At 42.5% G+C, this 26,086-nt stretch overlaps 2 protein-coding genes across 2 annotated transcripts in view; one reads left to right on the top strand and one right to left on the bottom strand.

Annotated features, from left to right (window-relative positions):
* LOC115409409 (nectin-3-like) overlaps positions 1 to 14,743 on the bottom strand; it is a 29,118-nt gene extending 14,375 nt beyond the window's left edge. The window contains exons 1-2 of the mRNA XM_030120581.1: positions 14,669 to 14,743; positions 8,129 to 8,213 (exon numbers count right to left, since the gene is read on the bottom strand). Coding sequence (XP_029976441.1) covers positions 8,129 to 8,213; positions 14,669 to 14,671 — 88 coding nt within the window. The 5' untranslated portion in view covers positions 14,672 to 14,743. The remainder of the gene's footprint in view (positions 1 to 8,128; positions 8,214 to 14,668) is intronic.
* A 4,086-nt stretch (positions 14,744 to 18,829) lies between these two features.
* LOC115382780 (uncharacterized) lies at positions 18,830 to 25,813 on the top strand. The gene is made up of 7 exons (XM_030084672.1): positions 18,830 to 18,857; positions 19,863 to 20,045; positions 20,120 to 20,164; positions 20,300 to 20,551; positions 20,657 to 20,896; positions 20,961 to 21,155; positions 25,684 to 25,813. The coding sequence occupies exons 1-7, from the start codon at positions 18,830 to 18,832 to the stop codon at positions 25,770 to 25,772; spliced, it is 1,032 nt and encodes a 343-aa protein (XP_029940532.1). The 3' UTR covers positions 25,773 to 25,813.
* The last annotated feature ends 273 nt before the right edge of the window (positions 25,814 to 26,086 follow it).

Genomic DNA, 26,086 nt, shown 5'->3' with positions numbered 1-26,086 from the left:
TTCTCATGACTCCCACCGTGGGGGGTGTTTATTTATGCAAATGAAGCGTGTTATCGTTGATGAGAGTGGGCTCAGGTCCAATCCCCTGCTTGTATGAAACAGAGAGATGGGCCAGGTACCTGTGTGACCGATCTCGTTTGGGTCTCACCAGTTTTCGACGACCTACGTACAGGGGTGGAAAGTAACGAATTACTTTACTCGCGTTCCTGTAATTGAGTAGCTTTTTTGTGTACTTATACTTTTTCAAGTACTTTCAAGTGTAATTTTCTTTTACTTAAGTACACTTTCTTTTAAGTAATGTACTCCGGTACTTTTACATAAGAAAAAAAAAGAAAAGAAAAAAGGCTGCAACAGAGAAGAGAAAACGCGTTCTGGTACTGAATCAGGGAGGGAGGGTTGATTGGTGCTAGCAGAGACAGACATGGAGCAAGTCTCTCACAAACGATGGTGAACATGGAGGCAGGCGAAGGCATTGTGGTGAACTACCGTGGAGAGGTCGAGGAGACAGATACCAAAAACACAGCGCACCCCTGGCTCCTGTGCGCAAGCATGTTGAGGTAAGTCGTGTTTCTCGTTTTCTTTCCAACAAGCTAACTAATGCTGTTGTTCAGCTGGCTAATCGTGTGCGCAAGTTAGCTTGCAACCTGACTGATCAGTGTTACAAGTACCACAGCAAACATCCTGCAGCTGCTTCCCCCTGTGCTCTGTACAGTCCAGGCAGGATTTGGCAGCTTTTTAACTCTTTTATCGCCTCCTGATAAATGCAAATTTGCAAGCTAGTTATTTAGCGTCTGTCTTAACCTATAATCCTACAGCTGAGAAAGCAGAGTAATTCATGATGCAGTCTTTCCATAAACGGACACTTTCTTCCCTCCGTTTTCCAAAATAACTTTGCTCACACTCCAGCAGACAGTGTGGATGGAGGCACTGATTCTGAAGCCAGTCTCCATTTTTCTCTGCTGACATGCAAACACCAAACCGCAGTTTTTTTTTCAAGCCTCCACTTTTGATGCCAGAGTGGGAGCCATAAATCTTTTCCATTGGCTTCCTCAAAACAAATTAACAAATCACAATTGTTTAAGTTTTATCTGTTCTTTTATTAGGTCGTTATTTGAACCAAACCAAGACACATTGTGTGAATACATTCATCATTTAGATCACAGTTTCTCTCGTTTATTATTATGTTATTCAAAGATGGAGCAAAGAGAAACATGAAAGTGAGGAAGATCCCAGTTAACTCCTGGCAGACAACCGTGAGCAACAGACATACATGGAGGTCTGTCATCAAACCATAAACAGTCCTCATCGCATCGACTGACGGCAAGAGAGAGAGAGAGAGAGACCTCATACTTCATGTTTTTGACCAAATTTTGCATTCTGATGCACAAATGCATTAGCTGTAGAAAACATATCTAAGAGTATAATAAATAAAATGCTGAGTATTTAATAAAAGTAGTGATTTACATAGTAATGAAAATATCAGTATATTTCTGTTTTCAGAGGAGACATCCATCAGAGCTGAAGGCCTTTGGTGACGGTGTGGCAACACGGAAACAAACACTGGAGCCTCCAGGAATGCTGCCCAAACATCCTGAACAGGACGACATGACGGCAGGACGGCAGACGTGGACCACAGGCAGCAGTGGACAAACTTGTCACGAGCTTCATTTGTGATGGGCTCCATCCATCTTCAGTGGTGGAGCGAGTATATATTCAGACAGTTCATGTGTATCATTGAATTTGCCTCACTACCTGTAAATAAAACAGTTTGATATTTATGTACACACGTCCTTGTTTCCTTTTTGCACGACACAATAGAGGCAGAAAACACCCGTTGTTAAAAAGTAACTTTTTACTTTTACTCCGTACATTTCAAATCATTTACTTTTACTTGAGTAGGTTTTTTGACAGGTAACTTTACTTGTACTTAAGTAAAATCACATCAGAGTAACAGTACTTGTATTTGAGTATAATATTTTTGTACTCTTTCCACCTCTGCCTACGTAGGTCCTACGCATCAGTGACGCCGGGCCAAATCTGGGCGGGGCGGCTCAAAAGTCTTAAAGGTCTGCCTCTGGCTTTGCCATCTTGAACACGCCTAAAGTTTCCCACCGACTCCGCCCACTTTCAGCCACGTGGCGTTTGATTATTTCAGTCTCTCATTCATTCATTCGTTCAGCTGGAGTTTAGTGGAGAACATGTCTCTTATCAATATGAAATAATGTCGGAGAAACAAAGGTTTTTTTTTTTTATTATTTTATTTAAACAGTCCAAAATTTCAAATTCAAATAAACTTTATTTGTCCCCAAGGGGCAATTCAGAAGGCACGCAGAGCAGTAGTGCAATAAATGGCATACTAAAATATGTACAAAATTTTAAATTAAAATTAAGTTTAAAGTGACAGTACTTTAATATCATACTATACCAGTGCAAATATACAAACACTGTCAGCAATCCCAAAAAGAGTGTAATAAGGAAGAGAGGTAGATATGCATGATATGCAGGGTTGGGGAGTAATGGATTACATGTAACGGCGTTACGTAATCAGGATACAAAAAAATTGTAACTGTAATCCGTTACAGTACGCACAAAAAATATGTAATCTCGTTAGTTACTTCTGATAAAACCACAGATTACTGATTACTTTTGAAAATCAGATGGAATATAGCAGCAACAACAGACATCTGCGCCGTATACAGACACTGTGACACTTTACAGCACTTTACGGCACAAACCGCCATATTGTAGATCTATAAACAGTAGACACCTTAGATATATAAATGATAGACGCCGCATCCACCGCTGTCTTGGAGCAGCCTCCCGCTCTGCTGATATGTTTAACCGTGAAGGAAACAAATCGCGTTGGCATGGACTTTACCACCTGCTGCTGGAGTCATGGCTGCTTCAGGGAGAGAAACTCATTCTTTGGCTGGAAACGTAGACATTTTGTATTTAAGTCAGATGAGGCCAGAACTTCTCTGTACAATGTAAATTCTGCCTCCAGCTGTGAAAACGCTCTTAACATCCAGGAACTCATCAAACCTGAAGACACATTTACAGGTATGAAACACACCTGAACTCACAGTGAAGCTAAAGTGTTGTTAGCCTGCTAACCTGTCAGTAACCTGCTGCTGAGAACCACAGCCTCACCAGGCTGAACTCAGAAGAATCTGATGGAGGCAATAATATCTTCAGCCTGGATGGAGGATTTACTGGAGACTGCATGTTTCCTTCTGTCACTGAGGAATGAATCAACTCTGGACTCTTGAAAACATACTTTGGATGGCCGACCTGAACACAAAGCACTGCTCCTCACTGCAGCAGTACAGCTACACAGCAGACTGAGGATATGATATAAATGTGTGTTAACACTGTCAGTACGGCTCCTGGTGCTGCTGGACTGTAGAGCTACTAGAGAAACACAGTCTGAACGGATGGTTCTGATTTTGAGTCAGAAAGAAAGGAAATCAGATTCTCAGTATGTTTAGAGGATGGCATCCTCTTTGTTGTTGGTATTAATTGGGGCTGATCTTCAGAGTTCAGCAGATTTAGAACACTCAGAGCATTTAGTGTTTTCTGTGTAGAGTTGTCAATACACTGTGAGGACGACACATTGTATTTGTCTTTATCTTTTATGTTTGCTGGTGAAGTAATCTAAAAGTAACTAGAAGTAATCCGGTACGTAACTTTTTAATTGAAGTAATTAGAGTAAGTTACTGATTACATTTTTTGACAAGTAACTTGTAATTGTACCGGATTACAATTTAAAAGTAACCCTCCCAACCCTGATGATATGTCAGTGCAGATACAAGATATCAAAGTGCAAAGTGGCAGAGACCAAAGGGTCCGTGTTAAGTCCATGTAAAAAAATCTGGGGGAATGGTTAAGAGTTGAGGAGTAGGACTGCCTTTGGTATGAAGGTAGCCCTTCTCCTCCGAGTCCTGCATGCGGGGCAGCGAAGCCGTCGGCCAGAAGGGAGCCACTCCAATGCCAAGAAGAGAGCATGTGAGGGGTCATTGATGATCCGGTTCACCAGTCTGCATGTTAAATGTTCATACACTGCAGACAGGCTTCTGAGGGGCAGTCCTATGATTTTAGAGCAGACAGTGACAGTCCTCTGCAGATGGTTTCTAGATGCTTTCATATAAATATAGAAAGTAATTAAAATACATTTGTATGTAGCTACGTTTAAAAAAATAGAATAAAAAATGGTTCTACATTCAGGGTGTCAGTTTGAATCACATTCAAGCTGTTGAGGAATTTAACAGCAATAAAGTGAAGTTGCGGGTCTGAGTTGGTTCCTTCTGATCACTGCTATAACAGACATTGATCCAGATCGACTCTGGATTCTGATCTGAAGGCTGTGGAGTGGATCCAAATGAAGCTTGGAATGAGGAATCTAATAGGGGTGCAGCGATAACCGGTTTTACTATTAACCGCGGTTTTAAATGTCACGGTTATATAACCGCACATGTTCGGCAACACCAGTTATTTCCACACAACAGTCCGTCAATTTAGACTCCCGTGTGGCGCAAAATGCAGCCAAAACGGTCCCTTTGCCTCTCTCTTTCTCGCTTTGTTTCCACACGACCTACTTAGTGGGCAGACCACAGCAGCACACAGATGTATGAGAACAGACCAGAGACAAGTAGACTAGGAGATACAGAGAGAAATAGAGAAACAGTGTTTGCAAAATGCATTAAAATAGACGGGAACCTTTGTTTGTGGCACAAACAGGAGCTGCAGCCCACGAATCTTGGGAGAAACGAGCGCAGCTAACCGGGCTCTGTGCTCTATGCTAACATAGCCGCCATGGCTAGCGGAATGAGCTAATGGCAGACGTCGCTGAGCAGGCAGACGAAACTCAACCCGACAAAAATGACAACAATCTTACTGCATAAAATGGCATAAAACCCTGCATCTGGGTTTCCATTATCCGGTAATTACCGGACTTTGACCGGTAAAATCTGCCAAAATCCGACATATTTTAACACCACCGGTCAAAATGTGCGGTGCATAATATTCCCTCCAAGCTAAATTTTTATTTGAATATTCCCTCCAAGCAAAGTTTAAATTAAAAAAAAGGCAATTTCTATGTCATTTTATTAAAAAAAACCCAACAACAATAAAACCCAAAATCTTATCTTTTTCAGGCGGAACTACACTTGTAGCACGTGTTTCCTTACTCCGACAAAGCGCACAGTACAACAACAATACAGCAGGAGATTTATGTCGAAACGGGCAAAACTTAAAGAATTTTTTACTGAACAAAATAGTTCAGACTGGAAAGGGCGACAGCCCTATAGAGCCCAAATGTCAGAGTCACTGTCAAGGTGCGGATCCTGTCAATATTGTGGAGCTGTCCGCGGGACTGGAAGGATCTTTTGTCAACCCGACAATAAATAATTGTGATTGATCTCATTTTCACTGGCAGCATTAACCCTTTAAGCTCGGGGCCATTTTCGCCTAAAAGTTCAACTAAAGACGTACCCAAAGTAAACTGAATGCTGTTCTTGAACTGTTTGGAGTACATGCATGGTTGGGGTCCCATTTGAAAGCTGACAACCTGTATTTTCACCCAGTGCAGTCAGAATTACTCTAGGTGCTACTGCCACAGATTTATTTATGTTGCAGCACACTGAATTAGGATGAATTTCATTCTTGCCTGAATTTTTTCCCTCTTAAAACCCAGCCAGCCATTCAGCAAGCTCATTGGCTACCAGCCCTGTCAGTCAAACGTTTCTACCGACGTGATTGGCTCAGAATTCATTGATGACGAGTGATGACGACCGATGACGTGGGTCCATCAGTTTCGGCAGCGGTTGGCTGGTTAGCCATCGGAGGGCGGGATGAGTCACTTGATTGGTTGAAATATGACGAATAAGCAACGGAAACCAATCAGTCGCCATATTGGATATCCTCAGCGAAATTGAGAGAGGTCTGGATGTTTTTATCTGATAAAAATATGGATTATTATCGGACGCGCACGCGGAGAGACGCGCCGCGTCTAATTCTGGATTATTTGCTTATTTCAAGACATGTTTTGGACAAAAGGCTATACTTTCTAGCTTTGCCTGGATGCATACGCTTGTACTGTGGCAGTTTTTGCCGGATTATCTGGATTATGGATCATCTGTGATCAGTTATGAGCCTCCAAAGGTGAGTTGCGCTGTTTACTTAATTTGCTGTATGTTGGACAAATGTGTTTATATTACCCGCTGTGGTTATCACATCTGAAAGTGGTTTATACCAGCGGATTCATGAGAATATCAGCTTTCTAACGGTACATAGTACGTCTGTGGAATATGCAAAATGCGTCTGGATATTTGATAAATGCATCGGGAGAAGTTGACCGGCCCGCCGGCGGGCCGGTCTGAGCTTAAGTTAAACAATACTTTCAGGGGTGAAAACATGGGAGAGCGACAAGGACACATCTCCTACATTCCAACATGTGGCGAGAGACACAGAGTCCAGTTTGTGAGTCTCAGTCGTCTCCACCGTCTCCATCAGGGACGATCAAGAGTCACAAGACATTATTCGGGCTTTTAGGGTCAAACCGTTCATCAAGATCTGGATCAGAATCAGCAGGAAGAAGAGACTTCTTCTTCTTCTGGTGTTTTAGAAACATCAGAACACCAAAAATACCAACAACAACCAGAGCAGCTACAGTCAGACTAACACGTCCTCTCCCTCCACCTCGTCCTCCTGGTCCTTCTGGGTCTCCTGCAGACAGAAACAGAGTGAGGTAGAGGATGATGAAGAGCTGCTGTCTTTTCTCCAAACTCTCAGCAACAACATGAAGAAACAGACCTGCAGCTGAAACTACTGACCTGGATCCACTGAGAGAGAGACCAAGCTGAGGGAGTTATGGTTATTGCCGTTTTCTCCTCTCTGGACGACGAAACACTCATATGTCCCACGGTCACTGAAGGTCACGTTCTTCAGGATCAGAGTCATGTCTCTGTCCTTCATCGTTCTGTCCTTCAGATCAACTCGGTTCTTATAAGAAGGATGATTATCTGGATAAAAGTGTCCGTCTCTGTATAAGAAAACATAGTGGTCCTTCAGGTCCAGTCTGATCCATTCTACCACCAAGATGGTCTCGTCGTTGTACGGAGCTTCACACAGCAGAGAGACAGTTTGTCCTTCAACAGCTGAGACGTTTCTCTGGACTGAACCTGAGAAGAAACAGATTCAGGAGAGACTCTTCACTCCTCCAGCAGCCAATCAGAGAGGAGAACACAGAGGACCAATGGCTGAGTGTGTGTGTGTGTGTGTGTGTGTGTGTGTGTGTGTGTGTGTGTGTGTGTGTGTGTCTGTGTGTGTGTGTGTGTGTGTTAAATAACTTTCCCCTTCAGGACACACACTGCTCAATAACTTGTCTATTGATTAATGTTTAACCTTAATGGTTAACCAGTTTTCAACAACAATAATAATGATAATGATAATAAACTTTATTCAAATAGCACCTTTCTGGAGCGTAAAGTCACAAGGTGCTTTATAAAAGATAAAACAACAAGGCATAAAAACACAGCAGAAATCAACAAAACAAAAAGAGAAACAACAAATCACACAAAGGCAAGTCTAAAAAGATGGGTCTTTAGCTGCTTTTTAAAAGTGTCGACAGCATCCGCTGATCTTAGATTTGGTGGGAGGGAGTTCCACAGAGTGAGTGCCACCACCTCAACACGCAGTCTCCTTCAGTTTTCAGCCTCGAACGAGGAACTACCTGCAGGCCCTGATCAGAGGACCTCAGGGACCTGCTGGGGACATGGGGCTGGAGCAGATCTCTGATGTAGGTCTGTCTGTATAAAAGCCTCAGAGCAGCAGAGAGGAGATCAGACTGTGGTTCAGAGGGAGGAGCAGCTCCCAGCTTCACACTGATATCAGTTGTGAATTCTAAGTTACTACATGAACAGAACCTGCTTCATTTATCAGTCAAATACTCTGAATAAATGTTATGTTTACATTTGGAAAGTCCTCAGTAATGCTGTGTTCCTCTCTATTTCTGAAAGACATTGAAAATAGAGGAGGAAGAGTCCAACATGTCAGACCAGTTAAAAGCAGATTCTGATCCTGTGAATCATCCTGTAGAGTCCAGCAGAGAAGAAAACTTTAAAACACTGACCTGCAGACTCAGAGTCCACAGACATCCAGCAGATCACAGTGAGGAACAGGAGCAGGACCATGTTCTGGAGTTCTGGAGGGTTCCACTGAGAGAGAGAGAGAGAGGAAGATGAAGAACCGAGAGAGCAGTCAGAGAGAGGAGACGACTGTATAGGCCACAAGGTGAACCCCCAAAAGTGCTTAAGAAATAAAATTTCGCTCCAGTCTTGTGAATCTGCAGGATATTTCTGTCATAAAAAATGCATAAATATACCTTACTGAAACCGTGTTGTTCAGCGCACCGATCACCTTCAAAAGTGTGGAATGACGATATTTATGACGCACTACTTTCCGGAGCGCATATTTACTAGTAGTGGCACGATTGTGACGTTGAGACCAACTTTAACCAATAAGGTCTCAGCTTTTCGTAAACAAGGAAGTCAGGAGCCCCGAGTGTATCCCGTGAACGATGGCGAAGAGTGTGAGTAGCAGCGATGAAGAGGCCAATATAGGTTTGGAAGACACTACTAAAGAGACAAAACAGCAGTGCTATGTGCACGTGGTATCGACGAAAAATGAGAAACTTTACAATTTCACAGAGGCGCATTGGGAAACGTATAAGAACAGCCTTCAAAGTTGGCTGTCTTTGGATGGTGTCTCCCGAGCGGTTGCTAACGTCTTCCAGCACTGTCTCCACATTGACTTTACAAATATTCCTGCGGATGCCGGCTACCATCCTTCGTGCTACAACAGGTACACAGACAGAAAAGCCATATTAAAGGCAAGCAGGCGACTGGAACAAAAAGCTGAGAGAAAGGAAGACCCCGTCTCAGAAGTTCACTACCAAACATGGCAAATATCAAAGGGATCAACTGTCAAAAGCTGAAACACTAACAGCAGGTAAGAAGTAATACTACTGTTTTTGTGTAATTACAACCGAGGGTGGCTTTGTAAATTCTTCACACCATCCCAATGGATATATTTGCATCAACTAACCAAAACGATAATATAGTTCTGTGCAAAAAAGCTGCTTGCAACTCATGAGGTATTATTTTATCCACATTCTGCGCACACCAGTCTGACAGATATTCCTCTGCTATAAACACAGACTGATTTTTTTTCTTATTATTAATTTTATTTTAAAGGCAAGTTGTTAGAGGCTGCACGGTTGAAACAAGATCATCCTTCAAGAGCATCCTTCTACACATTCAAGGCAAAGATTGTGTGTCTCTTGAGGTCCAGTAGCACTGAACCTGTTACCAGCAGTATGTACACTTTCTGAAGCTACCTGCAAGAAAAGACACAGAACCCAAGTAAATCAGTCTATTTAGAACAGGACATAAAAAGCATTGTTTACTTTATGTTTTGCTTGTTTGCTACAAATTCACATAATGTTCCTGATATTTATGATTTCAGACATGAACCAGCATATGACAAAAGCTACAGGATCTTTTGCAAGCAGGTCATCCGCCAAAAGGCTGCTGATTAACCTGGAGGTGCTTCAAATGAACCATCTGAGGAAGGCCTTCATAAATGTGTTGAAGAACAACGAGGGCCTTGATGCTACAAATTACAGGTAATCATAACGCTGATGCGTCAAGTTGTGACATTTGTCTTGTGCAAAGACAACCTGTGTATTTTAATGCAAAATCGGCACAATATGAGGAGTTCATTTGTAAAAACAGATTTCTCCATTTTTCTACATTTTCAATAACTTACATTTTATATTACGAGTTTCATGCAAAAACTGTGAAACCTAATGTTTAGCTGTTTTGACAGAGAAATGTCACCTTAACAAAAGCTGATAAAACCATCTGGAGTTTTGGTGCAAAAACAGACATCTCCTGTTCATGTTTTTAATATAGCAAAAAAACCAAACAACAACTCAAAGTTCTCAAGGTTTTATATACATGTGGATGCCTTAAGAATTACAAAGAAAACTTTAAAGAAAAAAAAAAAAACAGACATAAACATGAGCCACTGGACAAACTCACTTGTCATCACATCTCAGTGTCAACAGGAGCATTCAATGTGTCCTCTCCAGGGAGATGCGCAAATATTTCATTACCTATTTCAACTTGTATCAACTCACTATACTTTCATCAACTCTGTATTAAAATGTCAAATCCTCATGTGGTGTCTTTGTTTCATGAACACACACAATAACAGCTTTGGATTTTTTCAGCTTTTGCCACAAAACAGGAGCACAATGACACTCATTTACACCGATAGATCAGCTGTGACACAAAAAATGATCTTGGTGCTCAATACAATGCAGTGTAAGATAGGTAATGTTAATCTGTTCCTCTATTGTGTTTCTGGCAGGATTCACTTAAGCGGCGACGACAGCAAGATTTTCCCCAGCTTGTTTTCCCCACTCCCACGAAGCGCAACATCGGCGAGATGGTTTTAGTGGAAACAATGTCCAAGTTGGTGGACATGCTGCCATGCTCATCCGGTGGAGAAACTACCCAGTCAAGAGAGCTGAGTCAGACTGACAGCGAGCCTGACAGGACGCCTACAACAACAGAGCGCCTCAATACACCAGACAATGGTAAGAGCACAGTATACAGCAGCATTGTTCCTGAAAAGATTGATTCATGACTCTACTGGCTTTTCTTGCTCTTGGCCTCCTGCTTCAGAGGATTTGAATATCATTGAAGCACAGTGTTGTTCCGCTTGAACTGTACAATTTCATCGTGCTGGATTGTAGGAGCCACGGAGGAACCAAACCTGGATCATTATGAAAATATTCCTACAGGGCAGGACAAAATGTTACATATCACACGGATGACCCAAAACCCAGCCCTGACCAGTGTTTTAGATGCCATAAACTGTGGGTGCAGGGAAGCACTTGTGCGACAGCCAGATGCTCTTGTGTTTCAGCAGGACTCTCTTGCACAGACTGATGTCGATGTTCAAACTGCAACAGTGGTCCAGTTTACATGGGTGTTTTTTTCAATCGGATTGTAAACAATCTGATTACGTTACGGTGTGAGGTGGCTTTTGGGCCATTTTCTACTACGCCTGAAGCAATTCATCAATGTGCGCTCCGGGAGTAAAGTACTGAATTAAAAGCATGATTTCAAGACTCGGCAGGGGTGACAAGCGCCGATTTGACTGCTGTTAGACAGGAAGGGCAAAGTCCTTGCTTTTACAAGAATGATCCATAGATTCACTTTAGTGGAGCGGACATGACAGGAAAACGACTTCACCTTGCGGCCGAGTAGCCTGGAAGTTACATATAAAGGAGCACAGCGCAAGTCTCTCAGTTTAGGCAGTCCTACGCCCTCTCTGACGAAAAGCGGTACTGAATGAGAGCTGTGCACGCTCTTGGAAGTGCGCACGTCCTCGAGCACGAGCAAAGGGGGAAAGCCAGAATCACGCAGCACAACGGACCACACAAGCTTTTTGAAGCGCAGTTATGTCCACAGAGGTAAGAAACGTATAAATCTGCAACAGAACATGTGTAAGTAATTTACCTCTAAATGACATAACAAATGTTGTAAACATGGAAAAACGATGTATCTAGAGCCCCTCCCCCTTCTCCGTTTTTGTCCACTTTATGACAAGTTTCATGTGGAAAAGCGTCAATGAATGAATAAATTACAATATAGCAGAGTGTTGTATGAAAACTCGAAACTTACAAGCTGTCACAGTGCACTGATATGACGTTTCCAATATGTAACGTGTCAAACTCACGGTCAAAACACTCCCATTCGTATTTCTAACTCTAAGACTACGTGCATTGTTGATATGTTGTAAGTAATAACGTTTTCAAATTGACATAATTTGTAAGCTAGCTTGTCATATGCAAAACATGGTGAAATGTCACACAAAGGATCAGCTCTGATCAGTTTGAGATTCCTGTGGAGACAACCACAGAGGACAGCAGTGCCTCTGGCAGGGGGAGAGGTGAACGGGGAACACGGAGGAGTCCAGAGGGAGAGGTACAGGTGGTACAGGCAGGGGAGGCAGAGGCGGAGGCGGAGGCAGAGGGGGCAGTCGAGGCACGCGCGTGGCCCGCCTGGCAGGTTGCCCTCGTCCCCAGCTGGGGCAGCTCAGTGAAGCTGACCCCCCACCCCCCCACCCACCCACAAAAAAAATCGAAACAAACCCTCTGAGTGGTTAGTGCTTTGTTTGTGCAGTTGGAATTTTCGTTTGTGCTGCTTTAGTTTCTGAGATATTAAAGATTATTTTTTAGGTCATTCAGAGTTCACCATTACCCCAGCTTATTGCTCCAAAATGAACCAGACTGGTCTACTTTTTTTAGTGCTTCGTTTGTGCTGATTTGTGCAGTTAAAATTTTCATTTGTGCAGCTTTAGTTCCGGGGATATTACAAGTTATATTTTTGCTCAGGGATCCATCCATCCCTTCATCTCGGCCCCCCCCCCCAAGAACGTTTAAGAACGTGTGGCTTCTGGCTGCTGTGATAACGCCAATAGAGTTTATGTTTCTATATTTACAAAATGTAAATATCCACACTCATAACTATGAATGGATATAAGAATTCAACTTATTTTCCATCTGGAGTTCACCAAAATCAACAAGAAGAAATGTCTTCCTAACTTCCCACGATCAAAAACAATTCACCTCTCATAAAAGCCACACCTGTGTCAATTAGTGTGATCATTGTCATTGGCTGCTGATTGAAATGGCTCTAACAGAATATATACACACACACACACACACACATATGTGTAAATATATATATATATATATATATATATATATATATATATATATATATATATATATATACATACATACACACACACACACACACACACACACATATAAATAAAGTTTGAAAAAACAAACAAAAAAAACACCGGTGTATTTTTTTTTTTTTTTTTTTGGGGGGGGGGGGGGGGGGGGGGGGATGACATCCCTGAAAAATTCTAAAAAAGCAGACCAGTCTGGTTCATTTTGGAGCAATAAGCTGGGGGGATTGTGAACTCTGAATGACCTAAAAAATAATCTTTAATATCTCAGAAACAAAAGCAGCACAAACGAAAATTTCAACTGCACAAACAAACCACTAACCACTCAGAGGGTTTGTTTCGATTTTTTTTGTGGGTGGGTGGTCAGCTTCACTGAGCTGGCGGGGGTCGGTCGCCCCGGGCCCGCCACCGGGTTCCGGGAGGCCTCCTCCCTGGGGGTCCCTCCGCGGGGCGGTGTCCGGCGGGCCGGTTTCAGAGGGGGTCGGGTCCGCGAAGCAGCAAACACACATTCATCAGACAGGACAGCGTGCACGCGCAGCTCAGAGCGATTCGTACCTGAATCACTCATATCGCTGTGCCTTCAGGGCCCTGCACAGGACAATTGGAGCGACTGCCATCCTGCAGAAACAGCTCTTGCTGCCCTCCAGGAAAAGGTGAAAACGTGTGTGGGTGTGAATCATTGATTATTTAATATTTAAAGCTATAGTGCGTAAGTTTGGTCGCCCTCTAGCGGAATTCTGCGTTCTTACAACAATAAAGCCGGCGCTTCTATATGACGTGCGCTCGGGTGTCCCCAGTGCCCCCCTCCCTCCTCCTCCCAATCTGCCACGGTGATTCGCGTTTCCACAGCGCCAATCACAGTTGGAAACGGTTTTTATTCTGTGTGAATAAAGACAGCTGGTGAAAAAAAGATGGATTCTTTCGAAGAGGTAATTATTGTATTTTTTTTTTGCCACAGAAACGCAAATAGCTTATTACACACGGAGACAAGGTGCCTGCTGATCTGTAACTGACAGGTTAGTGGATAAAAAGACCCAGTGGTCGTCAGAGGAAATCATTTGTTGTCCGTTGGTCTCCAGTAGCTGCTTCTTGATGAAAAACGAAGTGTTACACACAAAGTACAGTGTTTCCCACAGGAAAAGGGTTTGGCGGCGGGGGGGGGGGGGGGGGGGGGGGGGGGTGTAGCATGTGGTGTCACTGCTAACGCTGCTGGCTGCTAACACCGCTAATGCTGCTAACGCTGCCGGTGTTCGACGGTCTGAGAGGTTTTTTTTTTTTCTCCTCTCCGTTGTCCGGGTGCTGCACAACTTAGCGCGAGCGAGGCGCCCGTAGCATGTCGCTTCCTCGGTCTGCCTGAGCCTGTTGCTATGAGACCCTCCGCGCGTCCTCCCCCTCCCTTCTTGTTGTGACGTAAAATGCGTAATTTCCTGCTCGCCAGCGCGGGAATGTCGCTGGTCGACATGCAAAGCAATAATTATATATATTGAAAAATCCTGCGACATGTTAGAGGAGCCAATCGGCTTAATCTGCATTTTGTCATCTCCACTAGTAGTGGCTTGGCTAAAACGGACGTTCATACACATTTAAAAGTTACGCACTATAGCTTTAAAACTGCGCTGTGCTCCTTTAAGGATTACAACAGTTCTGGGCAGTGACCAGTCAGAAGACTCGGTCAGCTCATGGAGTGAAGAAGCGGGAGACTGAACACGTCTGAGTTAAGCGGTACCTTTTTATATAAGTGCAACAAACAGGCAAATAACAAACATAAGTGGGAAACAATCATTTGGCATATTTAGAACACAGGCCTGGAGGCTAAGCTATCGTTAGCGTGACTCACCATGTCCACAGTTTAACCTTCACGGCTCGGTTTCAGACGCTCGGCGGCCCCGGTGTTCAGCTCCGACAGTCCGACTTTCACAGCATTTAGTAGTGATTACTGATGTTACCCGTGACACCGAAGCTTCGAAGCATGTGTTGGAAAAAATTAACCTCTTCTCAGTGGAGGTTTGTATCGGAGCTTGATTCGTTTCCTGACTTTTAGTCACGTGATCCGTGACGTCTGCGCTTCGTTCGAGTATGGAAAGCCAAAGGAGTCACAATTCGCCACTAATCCAAAGCGTGTGATCCCCTTTTTTTTTAATATTTTATGTTTTGGTCTCAAATGCACAACAATTGTACAACAGATGAAAAAAAAGAAACTTTTAAATTTACCCCCGCAACTCCCACCCACCCCTGCTCACTCTGAGAAGAAAAAATAAAAAGAGAGAGAGAAAAGAGAAAGGAGAAAGAAGAAAGAGAAAAAAACACTCCATTTACTATATATGTTCAAGTTACAGTTTTTGGTTTACAGCTTACATACATTGACATAAAGCAAAGTGTTGCCAGTCACTTTACAGTTACACCAACATAGTTTAAATACGGCTGCCAAATTTTGACAAAGGTTTTGTATGATTTTCTTAGACTGTATGTTATCTTTTCTAAAGGCACACAACCATTCATCTCTGTGTACCACTTGGCTGAAAGCAGGGGGGAATCAGATTTCCATGTAACCCCAACACATTTTTTAGCTACTGCCAAAGCAATTTCAAGGAATTTGATTTGATACTTGTTTAGTGATGCATCAATTTTCATAAGATTTCCGATTAAACAAAGTTCTGGGTCTAGGGGAATTAAAACTTCCATGATCTTGGATAGTGTGTCACACCAGTCGAGCCAAAAATTTCTGACCTTTACACATAACCAATTTTACACCGAAAGCATAAGTCAGAAAGTTCAGGTTTGGACCTGTGGATTTTTTTCTGGAGTTCGATATTGATGCAAAAAGTTGTACTGGATCAAGCTATATCGTGCATTAATAGTGGCAGATATGCTGTCCTGACATAACTCAGACCAAAGACAATTTTCAATTGAAGAATTTAAGTCTGTTTCCCACCTCTGTTTCGATTTCTAAAGTGCTGGTTTAGGACAGTCTTCAATCAACAATGAATACACTTTGGAAATAAATTTATATGGTACATCATTGTGTAATACTTTTTCAAATGCTGTAAGATTGGGTAACACGACATCCTTTCCCAGATTGTTGCATAAAAATCCAAGAAACCAGGGCCGGCTCTAGGCATAGGCAAACTAGGCGGCCACCCAGGGCGCCACGTCCCGGGGAGGGATGCTGCGGTCGTACAAGGGGTGCCACGACGCCCTGTGTTCCGTGTGCTGTGCAGCGGTCCGATGCACCGCGCTCCTCGGCGCTGCTCGCCACTGATCGGTATCGTTCGGCACCGCTCCTCAGCACCCCCCCCCCCCCCCCCCCCCCCCCCAACAACTCTCGGGACCACTCCAAATACACGCCCCCAAGGGGCGCTGGTCTCGAGCTTGCCAAGGGCGCCTCCGAAGCCCGGGCCGGCCCTGCAAGAAACTCACCTTACTATGCAAAAACATAAAAAGGTAAAAAAGAGAATGGGTAGGGCAGGTAATATCCTCATGTTTCAATTCAAAAGCCAGAGGCGTGGCCATTTTGGTGAATAGAAACACTCCTTTAGAAGTCATTGATTCTAATATTGACCCTTCATGTCTTTGTTAATTGTAAAATATTCTAAGAAAAATGGTCACTCCTTATGCCCCTAATTATGATGAAACCTTCATGCAAGATATCTTTTTAAAAGTTGCAGGTGGACAACACAGTGTATTAATAAGCAGTGATTTTCATGTTTGCTTAGATCCTGCTCTGGACAAATCTTCCAAATCCATTACCAGGTCAAAAGCAGCTAAAACGACACAAACATTTATGAAAGACCTAAACTTCATCGATATATGGAGACAATTGCATCTTCAGACTCGGGATTACTCCTTTTACTCCACTCCTCATAATTCTCACACCAGAACTGATTTGTTCCTCTTGTCTGCTCAATTGTCTGATCATTTAGCTATTTTTCAGTTTTCTGAAATCAAGACAAACAAAGCTAAAAACACTAAAGAAAAAAATTCTAAAAGAATAATGAGCGAGAAAAATATTTCCAAGTTTAAAGACAGGCTTGACTCCAAATCCTGGTATAACCTATATGAGGAGAACAAAGCTGAGTCAGCATATCAAAAATTCATGGATGTATTCAGCTCTTGTTTTGAGGAATGTTTTCCTGTCACAAGTCTTGTAAAGAAACACCATTCAGATTTCAAAAAACTATGGTTTTCACCTGATTTGTAGAAGTTGTTGAAGAAAAAGAACAAAGTATATAAAAGATGTGTCAACATTCCCACTCCTCTCAATCACAGTGTGTATAAATCCCACCGAAATATATATATTTATGAAATTAGATCTGCAAAACAAAAGTATTTCAGTGATGAATTTAGTAGGTGTTCAAACAATATTAAATCCACTTGGAAAGTCATAAATCAACTGCTTCAAAGAGAGAGGGCTGCCACTAAACTGCCTTCTGTCTTTCGAAATGGTGAAGAATCTTTAAACAACCCATTTGATATTGCCGAAAAGTTTAACGAATTCTTTGTAAACATTGGTCTGACACTAGCAACTAACATCCCCTCCTGTGATGGAAGCCCACTGGATTCCTTAAAAGGAATTTTTCCTGTTATTTCCAGCTTTGAGCTCCCCGACACCCAGGAAATAAGTGATGTAATTGACCAGCTGAAGTTGTCTGCAGCAGGTCATGACAATATTTCAGCATTCCTTTTCAAGCAGGTGAAGCAATCAGTCTTGCAACCTCTTCATCATATTTTTTCCCTGTCTCTGAAGACGGGAGTTGTACCATATGACTTAAAGATTGCAACAGTTATTCCCTTGTTTAAAGCAAATGTTCCTTGTTGTTTTAATAACTACAGGCCTATTTCTATTTTGCCATGCTTCTCAAAGATTTTAGAAAAAATAGTTTACAAAAGGATTATTTTTCATCTAAATTCTAATGAAATTCTTTTTAAACATCAGTATGGCGTCTGAACAAATCATTCCACATGGCTTTAATTCACCTGGTTGATAAGATTACATCAGCGCTAGAAAAGGGTGAGCTTGCTTGTAGTGTCTTCCTAGATCTTTCAAAAGCCTTTGATACGATAAATCACAGTATCTTATTGGCCAAGCTGCACAGATATGGCTTCCATAAAGATACTCATCAATGGTTGTCAAATTATGTTTCAAAGGGCTGCCATTCCAACAGAGCACAACTTCACTGTGGAGTTCCACAAGGATCCATCCTTGGTCCACTATTATTCCCTGTTTACATAAATGATTTGTGTAACATCTCAAACATCGTTTCTCCAATTATGTTTGCAGATGACACAACACTGGTTCTCTCAAACCCAAACTTCAATTCCTTAATAAGGGATGTGAATGATGGTTTAGATGCCTTTGTCACATGGTTCAAAATGAACAAATTATCTTTGAATATAAAAAAATCTAACTATTATCTGCAGTGGGAAAAAAAACATGCAATAAGAATTTATCTAAAAATATAATTGAGTCCATAGAGATGCCCCAAGTATCATCTACAAGATTCTTAGGAATAATTATTGATGAGAGTTTGAGTTGGAGAGAACAGATTTACTGTGTGAGTAAGAAAATATACAAATCTATTGGTATAATAAGGAAAGTCAGCCACCTTGTTAGTAAACAGTGTCTTCTTACTCTTTATTACAGTCTAATCTATCCGCATCTTTCATACTGTAATATTGTTTGGGGGCGTACATTTACAACCACTCTTAAAAAAAATCTTAATTCTTCAGAATCGTTTCGTTAGACTTGCATCTCGATCTGTCTGGGACGCTACTGCTGCTCCCTTATTTAAAAATCTGCAAATTCTCACTATTTATGATATTAACAGTTATCAAATATGCATTTTTCTGTACAAGATATTTTCTTCAGAAGACAAGGTCCCTGAGCATTTTAGGACGTACTTTGCAGCAAATTCTCATTTTCATTCTTACTCAACACGACAGGCCTCAGCTCTACATCCGCCCAAATGTCTTAAATCTAGAAGGCAATTTTTGTTTAGGTATGGAGGTGTCAAAGTTTGGAACAGTTGGTACCACATGCCAACAATTGTAGATCTCTATCTATCTTCAAAAGTGACGCAAGAGAGCATCTAATTCAACAGTGTAGCCAAGAGAGCTCTGTATTTTAGCTTTTCCGTAGACTGCTAACTTCTTTTTTTTAGTTTATTTTCATGTTGCCAATACTGATCTACAAAATGTTCATTTTCATGAGGATGTCCTTATAAGGTCAACAGCATTTTTCTTTTCTTTTGTCTTTTTTTCTTCTTTCTTTCTTTTATGTTTTGCATGAGAGCTTATGATGCTTTTTTTGTTGTTTTGTATTTTATTTTATTTTATTTTTTTAATGATATCTGTATAATTTTATTAGGTGGGGGCTCTTCATAAGCCTTTTGGCTTGCTCGCTCCTCCCTGTACTGTTTCTTTTAATCTGCACTTGTTTATGTGATATATTTTATTGTATGTGCTAAATAAACTAAACTCAACTAAAACTAAACTAATTTTTTCATAGAGTGTTGGAATCGGAATATTTGTCCAGAATTTTGTCTGATCATTCACCTTTAACCAAGAACTCGGGAAGAGACACTCTTTTAAATTCAGATTAAATATATAACAAACAGGCTTGGCAATATATTCTGCTATAACTGAGATCATTTTTCCATCTAAATAATCCAGCCCAAATTGTTTGCTATATTTTACAGATTTCAACAATTTTTCAACTTCATGCAGATCTAACAGATCAAAAGAAAATGTACAATTTTTGCCTCTCATTATTACATTTTCGATCACTTCAATAGACTTGTTGCTACTGAGATTACTGGATGTGTTAAGGTTCTTAAGCCGTATTTGTTTTACTGTGTAGTTGTCATACAAATAATATGTGTTTTAAAAAACAAATTTAAGTAAAAATAAAACCAGCAATACAAACCCATCTTCTGATTTTGCTCATGTGTGTGTGTCCTACTTGCAGGTACCGGGGTGTGTTTTAAAGTGTGAATCATGTGAGCAGTGTGTTTCCCTTTCCGGCTGCATTTCAGTAGTGAAGCTGAGAGAAGCTTTCAGACACGCAGAAACTAAAGTCTCCAGCTCACTTCCTCTGAGTCAAACCAGAAAGAAACAGTCGGTTCTCATCGAGATCCTCCAGAAGGAGCAGGACGAGCAGCAGGAGAAGGAGGACGCTGACTGGACGATGGAGGGAAGACGTGTTCTGCAGCTGCTCTGTAAGAACTGTTCTCTGCAGGTTCTCCTGTCTCCTCCACCTGAGAACCTCAGACCAGCTCCTCTCTCTCTGCAGGTCTGACCTTCACTCTCATCTCCACCACTCGACTGTCTCCTCCAGGTCAGTGAACGCCTCGTTCCTCTGCTTCCTGCTTCAGTGATCAGTGTTTACAGTCCCTGTTCTGTCCAGTCTGTCCTGCATCCTGCTGCTGCTTCGTTCTTCATTATTACCGTCAGTTCCTCTCGTTCTCAGCAGGTCTGACTGTGAGTCCCAGCAGATCTCAGTTCCTTAAAAGAACCTCAGTGTCACTGAGCTGTGAGGAGGACGGATGGACAGTGCGGAGAAAGACCAGTGGCGACAAAGAGAGAAGTTCATGTGGAGACGGGTGGGGAAAACCTGCTGGTTCCTCCTGTAGCATCAGTGCAATTTACCCCTGGGACAGTGGAGCTTACTGGTGTGAGTCCAGAGAGGGAGCAGCTGGAAGCAGCATCAACATCACTGTAGCTGGTAAGAGTGTGTGTTGTGTGTGTGTGTGTGTGTGTGTGTGTGTGTGTGTGTGTGTGTGTGTGTGTGTGTGTGTGTCTCAGATGCTGGACTCTGCTCTGTGTCCAGATACAGTGGTCCTCCAGAGTCCAGTCCTCCCTGTGATGGAGGGACAGGACGTCACTCTGGGTTGTAGAACCAGCGCTCCCTCCACCCTCTCAGCTGAGTTCTTTAAAGATGGCGTCTTCATTGGGACCGAGTCCACAGGTCACATGACCCTCCGCCATGTTTCCCGCTCTGCTGAAGGCCTCTACAGGTGTAGCTTCAGAGGTGTTGGAGAGTCTCCACCCAGCTGGGTCTCTGTCTCAGGTGAGGAGCTGAACTCTGCTTCCTGATTCAGCCTCATGCTCACCTGCTGGGACTCTCTCTGCAGCTCCGCCTACCAAGGCAGCTCCGCCCACTGAGGGAGCTCCGCCCACTGAGGGACCTCTGCCCACAAGTGGATCTCTACCCACTAGTGCCATCCGGCTCCAGCTTGTGCTCAGTGTTTTCCGCCACCTGCTGGTTTTCTGTCCATACTTCATCTCCACTCTGCTCATGGTGTCGATATATCGAGGCAGAGCCAAAGGTAACTAACTAACTAACTAACTAAATAAATAACTAACTAACTAACTAACTAATTAAGACATATACGAACCAACTTAGGCCAATTAAAGGACCAGTTCAAGTAACTGACTAATTGACCATTAAAACCAACCATTCAACTACGGGTGTCCTCAGACAGTCGACGATTCGATGATTCGTTAGAAGGGGCCTGATTAGACGGCCAGTCACGCAGTTGAAGCATCGAAAAAATGTGGTTATTAAACGAGGACCATTCCATTACTGCTGTATGGGGGTGCTGAATGACTGATTTTACATAGAATTGCTTGTTTTTTATTTCCCCCAAATAAACATGATATAAATCCTATTTGATATACATGTTAGCCTATCAAATACACTGTGGAAAAATTTACTTAACTTGTACTTTTATTCAATATTCTATTTATTTAGTGTTTGTGAATGAACCACCATGGTGAGTGGCACATCAGAGAGCAGAAGCTTGGTGGTGCTTAACTTTAAAAGGCTCACAATGTCAGGAAAAAAAACAGAACTTCAGATCAAGTCAAAGATGATCCAAAAAAAGTCAAATGCAAGTTGTGTCCTTTCATATCACTCCACAACAACATGGCTTTCCACCTTAAACGGGTAAGTAGCCAGATAATTGGGCTATTAAAAGACGGTTCTGTTACTCAATTCTCATTTTTAATGCTGACTTTTATTTCGTTTGATTGTAATATTTCAATAGTTCAGCCTAATCCCTTTCGGTCAGTATATATGTATGTGTATGTAATTATGTACATATGTGTATGTGTGTGGATGTACTTGTATATGTATATATAGATATATTACATTTGAATATGCAGTGACCGGAAAAATAAAACTAACTAACTAACTAACTAATATTTAAGTTATTATTATTTTTATTAATCTAAAAGGCTAATTCTATTTAATTTAGTGTTTGTTTTTGCATGGATGTTGCGCTGCAAAACGGACCCGACACAGTGCAATTAAGCCTATTTCATTTAATTTGAGCAGATAATGTGAGAAATTGTTTAGCCAAAAAATGTGAGCTTATCTGCAGAGATTATAGATATAAATAAATGACGTGCTTTAGCCCGTTTGTTAGAAGAGGGTTTGGTTCTGGTCATTTGAACTTCATTTGTTTGATGTTTAGAGTTACCGACACTTTGTTCCAGTCTGTGTTTCAGTGTGCAGGTAAAAAAAATAAGTGTTGTTTTACCTGCCTGCACTGTTTTTTTTTTTTTTTTTATTATTATTATTAGTGCAATCAGGGCCGGCTGTAGGCATAGGCGCCCCGACGCCCCGTGTGCTATGTGAGCACCACTCTGCACTGTGCTGCGCTGCTTCGATGCTTCAATTGCAAACCAAGTCCAATCTATCTGTTGGGGCAGGTCCAGCCCAGAAGAATATGGAATAAAAGCTCTGTTTCATGAAGAATCAGGATCTATGGATAAGATTCTATGCTAGGTATGAAAAATGCCAAAACAACTGACTTCAGATTATGACCATGTATTCTAAGAACTGTGTAGAGTCAGCTGGACAGAAGTCCGAGGCTCCAACAAAACCAATCACAACTTAAAGGTATAATGGACGATTTTCTCGAAAAGTCGAAGTCAAACGTCTGTTTCTTGCTTTTTGAAAACGTGCATGCACCAGACCATCCTACCTGCTCTGCTGCTCCTACGAGCGCGCTTGACGGCATGATGCAAGCATTTCTTCAGCGTGACCATAAGTTGACGCTATCATCATGCCATTCATTGGCTAAAACATTGTCCATTAGGAGTGTAACGGTATTTGTATTCGTCCTGTACCGTCACGGTACGGGGGTCACGGTTCGGCACACACAATCACACGACGAATACACGAATGAGTTAAAAAAAAAAGAAGCGAGTCCTGATTCCAACCTTAGATGGCGGTAATGAGCCTAAAAGCTGCCAGCAACCACCATTACCACAGAAGAAGAAGAACAAGCAGGTCCAAACATGAACAAACGAAGATGAAAGTACAAGCGGAATGAGAGCTGCAGCGTGTGGCGGAGCGGATTACGGGAGAGTATTTGTTCCGCGTGCGTTCCCTCATACGGAGTGACGTGTGACGTGCCAGTAAACGGGAAGCAGCACAGTCAAAAAACCAGCAGAGAACGCCACAGTGGTGGAAAAACACTCTTTTAGTAAAAAAACCCCGACAGAAAAAACATTGGAGAGGCGAGATGGAACCAAATCGCGCAACAGCGAGTTGTATAAAGAGCTCTATAGCAGAATACGAGCGATCGCCGGCTGGTGTTATGGATTAACTGGTTCCCGTGTTAACGAATGACGGCGGAGGTCTGTGTAAACACATGCTGATTACAGCAGTTGTTAAAGTAAGACTCACAAAAGACTTTAAACGTATACACTCACTGTAACTGTCGATAACAGACGTTCGCCAGAACGACTAGATGTTTCAGTCATTATTGGTCACAAGTTAACACGGGCACCAGTTAATTCGAAACATAGGCATGCGGCGCAGTGCTCGGCGCGGCAGTGCTCCAGCCAGGGAAGCAGCCGCTCCTTCAGCAGCGTATCATGCAGATGTTGGGACATTATTTGAGCAGATATCAGCAGATAAAAACACTCTGCTCGGTGTTGAGGACTGCTGCTGCAGAACTAAAGACCTGCAAGTTCCCCGTGAGACTTTGTGCGCATGTCACAGGACGCTGTATAATCCGCTTCACCCAGGGTCCTTGTAAACGAGGATTCATCGTGGATGCTTTGTATGCTGTACATGAATACTCTCGCGTTTAATACGATTGTTTACAGTCGGATTGAAAAAACACCATGTAAACTGGGCCCATAATGTGTTGTGGGAAAGCTTGGGAAAAATGCTCTGGTACATTTGTGAGCTTTTGTTACTTTTTCCCCACTGTACCGAAAAACGTACCAAACCGTGACCCTTACACCGAGGTACGTACCGTACCGTGGCTTTTGTGTACCGTTACACCCCTATTGTCCATTGTACCTTTAAATTACTGCTTCAATCTACTCGGTAATCAATCAACCAACAGCTCGGGTAGATGCAGAGCCAGATTAAGACCCTGACGTGCCCCTGGGCAAGTTCTTTCAAAGTGCCCCCTCTAAGCTAAAATTCTGACGCCTACAAAATCCTAAAGCACTTATTGCCCCCAAAAACACACATTTAGTGTCAGGACAGGAGCAAGTACCCTGGTCTAAGCTGATCTATTAGCCCTACGGTTGCAGAGAAAGTAACCCACTTTTTGACTCAAAGAAAGCAGCCACTCTGAAAACTTCAAATAGTGTACTTGTAAAAATCTTGAATTTGGGTGAACATATCAAGGAGGATAAATAACAGGGACAGTGATACTGAAAGCAGCTAAAAACTTTTTGCTTTAATTATTTCATTGCAGTCACAGTTCATGGATAAAAAAAAAGATAAAATCTGAAATAATCAGCAGTTTGCCTGAAAATGCTCAAAGCATTTTCATTACCAAACATAAAGTCATTCTCACAAGAAAAAAGGACTAGTTCAGAATTCTAAGAGCGACAATTAATTTTACATGTCCATGTTTCTTAAGTGCAATTTTGCACTTAAGAAAAAAAAAAAAAAAATCTAATCACGAGTTAACAAATGTATGGGAAACGCCCATAAGTGCAAACATAAAGCCCATGACACGTGGACCATTATTGTTTACAACCACTTTTTATCGGTTCAACCCGGTTACAAGAGGAACAAGGTCACTTCTTCTCTTTTACTGAAAAACGCTGCTTTGCATCATTGAACACATCACCACCTCCGTCCAGCCAGCTTTTTCTCACAACATGCAGAGACAGCCTGCTCTTCAGGCGCCCTTCTTCTTCTGTGGTGTCTGTGTAAAATAAGGTTGAACATGCAAACAGCACACCTAGTGGCATGAAGTGCAAATGCAGTCATGGCGTCGTACTATTGAATGCCGAATATTGACTGCATGTAATGCATCACGTTGAAGCAAGCCGGGCACTCATGGGGCCCCATGAGGGGGATTTTCCACACGCTGTCGTTGCAGCGTCTAGTGTAGCGCTTTTAATTTGTCATTGAAATTGACTGATGTCAGCCATCCCTCGGGGCCCCCTTCAGCTCGGGGCCCTGTGTGTAGCGGCGCCTCTGGCTGGAGAGAAGCAGCTGCTGCTCCTTCCGCCTCGGATTTAAACAAACAAACAAACAAAAATCCTCGGCGGTGGATTTCACCAAAAGAGGGCCCGTGCGTTTTCATAACCCACCAACCCTCTGTAAGTTACACCTCTGCTCTGGTTATACGGCTACTGCCGTGTGCCCCTGTAGGTCTCGGGCCCCTGGGCAATTGCCCAGTTGCCCTAATGGTTAATCTGGCCTTGGGTAGATGGGACTGCTTGTTTGGTGTCACTCATGGCACGATGTCGTTACTGCCCCTCATTTTTAATCGCACACAACATATACTTCATCAACACTCATGTTCATCTCTTAATGACTGACAGCTACCTGGATCTGTCTTGTTGGACTAAAATATTTTCTTTTTTCAACCACAGGAAGCAAACAAGTCATCTCAATGGCAACGCCCTCTGCTGCCCAGGCTGAGCAGGGATTGGACGATGGAGTGATGATGTCATAACCAGTATAACAAGCCAGCGTCTGCTCTGAAGATGAGGAGCTGTTGTTCTCGTGCAGAATGAATAAAACCTTCACATTTTCACTTGACTGGAAAGATGTGGTATTTGTGATCATTTCCTGTTTCCAGAGAAGGCCCCTCGCTCTGACTTCCTGTTCCAGCACGGCGCCTCAGCGAGGTCAAACCACAGGTGGTCGACTGCTGGCAGGTTGACTCGTTACTAACATGTCAAGAACTTTCAGAGTGAGGAACAGAAGAGTTTCTACTTGTGGGGAAGAGGAACTAATACTGTCTAACACCAAGTGACAGGAAGTAAC

This window comes from Salarias fasciatus, chromosome 3, assembly GCF_902148845.1.
Source record: "Salarias fasciatus chromosome 3, fSalaFa1.1, whole genome shotgun sequence".
Taxonomy (NCBI): domain Eukaryota; kingdom Metazoa; phylum Chordata; class Actinopteri; order Blenniiformes; family Blenniidae; genus Salarias; species Salarias fasciatus.
This window is presented reverse-complemented; position numbering and strand designations above follow the sequence as displayed.